Raw genomic sequence first — 8216 nt, forward strand, 5'->3', positions numbered from 1 at the left:
TTGAACGCCCACAAGGACATGGGTTTCGAATCCAACCTGCTGTCATTTCCCGATCCCTCTCTCCATCTCATTTCCTGTCCAAATCTTCACTGTCTTATCTCATTAAAGGCAAAAAGCCCAAAAACAAATCTTAAAAAATAAAGAATGAGAGATTCATAACTCAAGGTTCACAAACACTGATTACCAGTGGTGTAGTCCAGGGTATACGCAATTTTATGGAGTATACCCACCTATTTTTCAGTCAGCATTGCGTATACCCACTTCTCAAAAAAGGGCGTTTATCCTGTGCTGTATGGGCTGCTTAAAAAAAATGCTAAATTAAGAGTATACCCACTTCTCCAGGGACCGCTACACCACTGCTGATTACCCTGTCAGGGTCTCACTGTCATTTCTGTGAGACTGAATAAAGGGGACTGAAGCTGGTGGAAGTTGCTATGCTCCCTCATAAAAGAATGTCGTTTTTCCTCATGTTGTTCAGCGAGACGCATGTTTACCCCAAGAGGCCAGTGTGGACACATGTGTCCAATTTCCGATTTCAGTCCGATTTAAATTGGAGATGGGACACATGTGTCTCCCCAAATCTAGATTCATTGTGTCTGACTTGAGTCCGACTGGACTCCGATGTAAACCCCTGGATACACGATTCGATTCCGCTGGGAATTGGACTGGGCGCGCATGTGTCTCTCGAATCTAGATTAAAATTGGACAACAACAACTTTTGCACGTGCTTGAGATCGTGCCCACAGACATATACATGCATCATATATGTCTATGATATGATAATCGCTGCTAGACGCTCAGTTCTTGTGCTCCCTCTCATTCACGTTGAAATACTGAAACCGAAACTGAAACTTTGAAACTGGAACGCAACTGTTTGGGACAGAACCCGCTAATTCAGTGAACAAATATTTTCATATTACTTTTCCACCAGTTGTTAGTCATGTAATCCATTCATATCGATGTGAATCAATCAATACTAATACAACTTTAACTGTGGTGTGTTTTTGTTTCATTTCACAACGTATTTACTGTATAATCAACGGTAGCAGATGTAAACATTCCGCATTTGATTTGAACTGACGCGGCCAAGATCTAGATTTGTCACTCTGCCATGTGCTTTGAGATAGAGCAGTTAACCCCCCATGGAGACCCCATGGAGAGAATCGGATGGGATCGGAGTGCTGCCATCATGTGCCCGCACTGAGTGACAGCATGACCTCTTCAGGCACAGCAGTGAAGCATGACAGCAGGACTGAGGAGCGATGCTCAAAGCCGGAGCTCAGAGAGGAGAAACAGTACGTGAAAGGAGTGAACTCAGGATCCCCCCTCACGCTCAGAAAGCACATATAAAGGCCTCATAATGAAAAGCGTTCCTGTGTAAGGCCAACTCAAACAAACTGGGATGTGCAGCTAAATAAACACCTTGTGAAAGGGAGGGGGTGGCAAAGCCTAACTTTGACCTCTGAGTTCTCTAAACCTGAACTAAAGCCGTCGCTCTCTCTCTCTCTGTCAGTGAATAGAGAGGATGCCTGTGGTCTTTCAGCCATAGCAGAAGAAACCAAGGGTTACATGGGGAGGACATGACTCCTGCAGAGAAGGAAGGACATCTCTTAGTTTAGAGCACAGAAGTATAAACGCTTTGCTATGCACTGATGCTAATTTAGCCTTGGGGAAAGCAGGTGCATTGGAACAGGGGGTGGGTGGGGGATGATGGATGGAACGGAGCGTCCAGGGTCACGGGCGGGGGGGATGGGTGGGGTGTAGGGGTCTACATGTGTGTCCTTTATGTATTTGTGTCCTCTGCACATTTCTGTTTGGTTCTGTTACACTTTCTAGCCTGCGGCTTAGAATGAACTTCATTCAAATGAATCAGTTTATGTTATAGTTCTTCAAAATATATTTATATATATTTATGTTATAGTTCTTCAATAGTCTTTTGAAACACATTGAAGAAATGAAACTTAAACATTATGTGAAGGTTAGTAGCAAGTAAACCGGAACCCCAACAACAACAACAACAACAACAACAACAACAACAACACTTAAAGGTAAATATGTCATTTTTTATTTGGTTACATTTGAACATTTAAAATGAATCAACACCATGCAATCAGCATCAGTATGACCCACTGCTTCCTCTAGCTGCACACTCTAAGCCATCGCATCGCATCGCATCGCATCGCATCTTAACATCCGCGCCTGCAGTGAGGGGAGACACTCATCCGGTCCCAAGCTGTGCCACTGTCTCGGTGCAGTAGGTTACAGTACACACAGGAAGCACGAGCATGGAGACAACTAAAGCACAAGTCTGTGAAGCACAGGACACCAGCAGACAGTGAGGCAGCACTTCGAGAGAGAGGGAGAGGGGGGAGAGAGAGAGATGGAGAGTGAGAGAGCGGGAGAGAGATGGAGAGAGAGGGGGAGAGAGAGCAGGAGAGAGAGGGAGAGAAGGAGAGAGTGAGCAAGAGGGAGAGAGAGAAGGAGAGAGAGAGCAAGAGGGAGTGAGAGATGGAAAGAGAGAGAGAGGGAGGGAGAGGGAGAGAGAGAGGGAGAGAAGGAGAGAGAGAGAGCAAGAGGGAGGGAGAGAGCGGGAGAGAGAGGGAGAGAAGGAGAGAGCGAACAAGAGGGAGAGAGAGAGAAGGAGAGAGAGAGCAAGAAGGAGGGATAGTGCGGGAAAGAGAGAGGGAGAGAGAGCAAGAGAGAGGGAGAGAGAGCAAGAGAGAGGGAGAGAGAGCAAGAGGGAGGGGGAGAGAGAGAGAGGGAGAGAGAGCGGGAGAGAGAGTGAGAGAGAGAGCAGGAGGGAGGGAGAGAGCAGGAGAGAGAGAGGGAGAGAGAGAGCAAGAGGGAGGAAGAGAGAGGGAGAGAGAGCAGGAGGGAGGGATGACAGGTCGACTAGGCAGGGTGTGGTGACTGAGAAAGGGTTCTCAGACTGAAACAATGCTGCTGGGACTATGTACATTCAGATTTAGTCATGGAGATATTCAGGGTCGTAGGGGAGGGGGTCTCCAGTGTTACCCCTGGGGTTAGCCCTGGGGCTCGTGCAGTGTTAATAAATTAGGAAACAAACAGAGAGCATAAAGTGGCAGTTTCATATGTAGGCAGTACACTACACAAGTAGCACAGTGACTTACAAAGAAAAGATACTGAGAGCTAAGCGGCATGTCTCTAAACTAAGCCATCGCTTAAAACATTTGAGGAATTCAATATTTTTTAAGTTCTAAGTTCTACTACGATAAGTAAGTCAATCAGAACCTTTGATAACCAAATCAATCAATCAATATATCCAGTGAGAAAGAGAAAGAGAGAACCTCTTTGCTGATTCTAAATAAAGGCACTGTGGTTTGGTTCAAAATAAAACCGATTTTTCGAATTCTCCGATTTCGACACTAATTATGCTGGGCCACTTTCTGGTTGTCAAAAGCATAAAAACAACGACCACAAATATTAACATCATCATTTATTTTTTGGCGTTGCCGGTCCTCTACACGGCCAGAGCTTTGACCCCAGTGATGTTGTGGACATGGACCCCCTGCATTGCAAATGAAGGACGTGTGCCTCTGTCTCTGTGCTGCAGGACTGACTGACTGGCTGATCAGCGTCTCTGCAGCGGGCAGAAGAACACAGCCGACACATCTCCAATGCAGGACAATCATTTACCAGCTCCGCCAAGGAGGTGATGTTTTCATGACCATTTGTTTGTCTGTCTGTCTGTCTGACTGTTTGTCAGCAGAACGACACTACCAGGCCGATTTTCATGAAACTTGGTGAAGAGGTGCATCATGGGCCGAGGAAAAAAACCCATTACATTTTGGAGTGGATCCGAATCAAGGGGTGGAACCAGGACTTTTTTTTTCACTTCCTTTGACCTTTTTTGGCAAGAGTGGACAACTGGCCTTGGCAGAGGTCTGCCCTCCACAGGTGCCCTGCTAGCTCCAACATCCAATCATTGAGCTCCTTTTGGCCAGCCAGTCATAGCAGCTAACCTTAAGACTGGGTCTGGCCATGACACGGCCCAGGTCTGGCACAGGTCTGGCCTGGCTTTGGCCCACAGCCGGTACACTGAGTCAGGTAAGCTGATGAAACACACAAGGAAATACACTACATCTGACAAGGATTCCACCTCTAACAAAATATGCTGACCCTGATTTCTTAGAACTATAGAACAATAGAATTATTAGAGGTGCTCTTCAAACGGAGTTCAGTGACAAAGCAAATAAATTAAATTTAGATATGTGATTACATTCCATTTGTTTGATGAGACTCTTTGACAGCAGTGGCAGGGTACCCACTTAAGCTTCTGATTGGTTCTGGGTTAAACTCCAGTGGAAAGGGCGACTCCCAATTCAAACTGCACTGTTGTCCAGAACAGCAGCAAACCCTAATACAGATACCCATTCCTGTGTGTATACATGCCCTGTGATATACCATAACTTCTGCAAGTTAGATTAATAAATAAGAATACAATTGAAATCAACAGAGTAAGTGGAAACCAAATATACAAAACAAAACAACATAATAGTACACTCATAGTCATTTTGATAAATTAATATCTCAGTAACAGTGCAAAATAACGACAGGCAACATGAGTTAGAGTGAAATACATTACAGCGGAGGAGTCCACATTCCTGATACATACTCCATTGGGCCTTCATGTCAGGGCTATACCTTCATTATAATGGGGGATAATCTGAGTATTTACAGACAGTATGCCTTCTGAGTACACTTGATATTACACATGATAGGGGTATGGGGTACACGCAGGCTCTTCTGGTTAGCGCTAAGTATGAAACAAGTATGAAATCAGATGCTAATTACTAATGTTGTCTCTTATGTTTATATATAGCTGCTTCTAATCCATTACAGAAAAGTTTGACAGGCTTTAAAGGTCTGACAGGATTTATAATGGTCTGCTATTGTATCTTATATGACTTCAGTACAAATGTAACTGATCGGGGATGTGTATGATGCTGAGCCGTTAGCTATTCATTTCTTGCGATTCAAAAACAATTAATCGAATTTCTGATGTAAGCTGGTGCCCCTAAAGCCTGAAAGAGGAAAACAGAGTTGACTTCAAGTCTGGCCTTCCCTGTCTCGCTCCTGTCTTTAGTCGTCCTGAGTTCCCCAACGCCAGACGCAGGTCATCATGTCTACCTCTGTACACGCCTCATGACTACTGGCCTGGGTCATACAGACCCTTTTCCTAGGAGACGCTGGGCAGGATGAGGCAACAGACCAGACACACGCACCCCATCCTGCACCGAAGAGCCTGCTTTCTACACTACACTACGCTACTCTACGCTACATAACACAACATAACATAATTACCCATAGAGGAAGAGACTCTGAACATGTCTCAGTTCTTCTAAATGTATACATCATTTTGTATGAAGAGTGGCTGCGTGTCCATGGTGTTCGTACTGTTTGGAGGGTGAGAATGCGAGCGCTCTTCCTCTTCCTTTGGTTGGTGGGTGAGAATGCAAGGGCTCTTCCTTTGTGGAAACGGTGGAGGATGGCTGTGTGGAGGGTGTGGAGGGAGCTGAAGCGCAGCGCTGAGCTGGGGGGTTGAGGTGTGGAGGGGTTTGGGCATGCTTACATCAGGAATCTCACTGCAGTGGAGCAAGGGAAAAGGGAGAGACTTAAATTTAGACTGTTTCCACATTCTGTTTAATTTATACAGTTTCCACATTCAGTTTAATTTATACAATTTCCACATTCAGATTAATCTATACTGCTTACACATACAGTTTTTGGTTGCGGTGGTTGTAAATACTATTTACTGGCTGAGCAGAGAGAAGCCAAAGAGTTTGATTGCCCTCTAGAGGCAAAATGAGAAAACTTCTGCAGCAAAATGGACAGGGATTTTTTTCTTTTTCACTTTCTTTTTTCTTTTTTTAAATATAATATATGTACTATGTGGCTTAATGTAAATATAATTTACATCTTGTGTTGCTTAATGTAAATGTGATATACTGTACGTACTGTGCAGCTTAATGTAAATATAATATACATCTCGTGTGGCTTAATGTAAATGAAATACACGTACTGTGTGGCCTAATGTAAATGTGATATACGTACTGTGTGGCTTAATGTAAATGTGATATACATACTGTGGGGCTCAGTTGCTGTGGGTGTAGTGGTACACAGTTCCGCCTCCCCTGATGGAGAGGGGGGTGGGGGAGTGGTGGTGACCCGCCCTGATGGGTTTGGCTGAAAAACAGAGAACATTATACACATTATAAATATTATTTACATTATTATCATTATCCACATTATTCACATTATCCACATTATTCACATTATCCACATTATCCACATTATTTACATTATTAACATTTTTGACATTATCAACATTATTGACATTATTACCATTATTGACATTTTTGACATTATTCACATTATTAACATTATTCACATTATAAACATTCTACATAAAGAATACTTTTGCTGCAAGACAGAATCTAATTAATATCATATTAACATATTAGAAATGCCATCCCAGGATCTCCAAATGAAACAGACCACACCACCACGCCATATTAAATACATTCAACATGTTACTACATATACTGGATCACTAAGAGTCTGAACAGAGGGTCATGGCACCTCACAGTGTGTGTGTATGCATGCGTATGCATGTGTGTGTGTGTGTGTGTGTGTGTGTGAGAGTGAAAGAGAGATAGAGAGAGAGAAAGAGAAAGAGGTAGAGGTAGAGAAAGAGAGAGAGAGAGATTGCATGTGTGTGTAACTCACCGTTCTGAGTGGAGTGTCCTCTCCTGGCTATGTTCTTGGCACCTCACAGTGTGTGTGTATGGATGCGTATGTGTGTGTGTGTGTGTAACTCACCGATCTGAGCGGAGTGTCCTCTCCTGGCCATGTTCTTGGCACCTCACAGTGTATGTGTATGGATGCGTATGTGTGTGTGTGTGTGTGTGTGCGTGTGTGTGTAATTTACCAATCTGAGCGGAGTGTCCTCTCCTGGCCATGTTCTTAGCCCTGACGTGCTCCTCACAGTGTGTGTGTGTGTGTATGTGTGTAACTCACCGATCTGAGCGGAGTGTCCTCTCCTGGCCATGTTCTTGGCACCTCACAGTGTGTGTGTGTGTGTGTGTGTAACTCACCGATCTGAGCGGAGTGTCCTCTCCTGGCCATGTTCTTGGCACCTCACAGTGTATGTGTATGGATGCGTATGTGTGTGTGTGTGTGTGTGCGTTTGTGTGTTTGTGTGCGTGTGTGTGTAATTTACCAATCTGAGCGGAGTGTCCTCTCCTGGCCATGTTCTTAGCCCTGACGTGCTCCTCACAGTGTGTGTGTGTGTGTATGTGTGTAACTCACCGATCTGAGCGGAGTGTCCTCTCCTGGCCATGTTCTTGGCACCTCACAGTGTGTGTGTGTGTGTGTGTGTAACTCACCGATCTGAGCGGAGTGTCCTCTCCTGGCCATGTTCTTGGCACCTCACAGTGTATGTGTATGGATGCGTACGTGTGTGTGTGTGTGTGCGTTTGTGTGTTTGTGTGCGTGTGTGTGTAATTTACCGATCTGAGCGGAGTGTCCTCTCCTGGCCATGTTCTTGGCCCTGACGTGCTCCTTGATGCGGTCCACCTCCAGCTGGTAGCGCTTGCGGTCCCTGATGGCGTTCTCCTTGGCCTCCTTCAGAGCGTTCTCCAGGGCCTTGACCCGCTCTGCCGTGGCCCGCAGACGCTTCTCCAGCTTGGGCAGCTCACAGCGCAGGTCTGCGTTATCACGCACCAGCTACAGGTGAGGCACAGGTAAGGGACAGGTGAGGCACAGGTGAGATAGAGGTGAGGACAGGTGAGATGCAGGTGAGATGCAGGTGAAGTACACTCACCAGTAACACAACAAATGTGAGGCCTATTAAAGACGGGCACTACTGACCAGGACTAGACTGGACTGGACACTGTACTAGTTTACTCCGACCTCACTGCTGAATTCTCCTAACTCCAAAAGAGACCAGGTTCATCTGTACCTGCTTGTGAACTTTAGTGAGCGGTTTCATCTGTACCTGCTTGAGAACTTTAGTGAGCGGTTTCATCTGTACCTGCTTGTGAACTTTAGTGAGCGGTTTTATCTGTACCTGCTTGAGAACTTTAGTGAGCGGTTTCATCTGTACCTGCTTGTGAACTTTAGTGAGCGGTTTCATCTGTACCGGCTTGTGAACTTTAAAGGAGCTGTTTTACCTGCTTGTGAACTTTAGTGAG

At 45.2% G+C, this 8216-nt stretch overlaps 1 protein-coding gene across 1 annotated transcript in view; it reads right to left on the reverse strand.

Moving 5' to 3' along the window:
* Window positions 1–6115: 6115 nt before the first annotated feature.
* Window positions 6116–8216, reverse strand: part of LOC308363106 (kinesin heavy chain-like) — a gene marked incomplete at both ends in the record, with an annotated part of 29287 nt that continues 27186 nt past the window's right edge. Inside the window, 2 exons of the mRNA XM_080835881.1 lie at window positions 6116–6207; window positions 7533–7749. Coding sequence (XP_080692007.1) covers window positions 6116–6207; window positions 7533–7749 — 309 coding nt within the window. The remainder of the gene's footprint in view (window positions 6208–7532; window positions 7750–8216) is intronic.

Source organism: Sprattus sprattus (assembly GCF_963457725.1).
Source record: "Sprattus sprattus genome assembly, chromosome: 3".
NCBI lineage: Eukaryota > Metazoa > Chordata > Actinopteri > Clupeiformes > Clupeidae > Sprattus > Sprattus sprattus.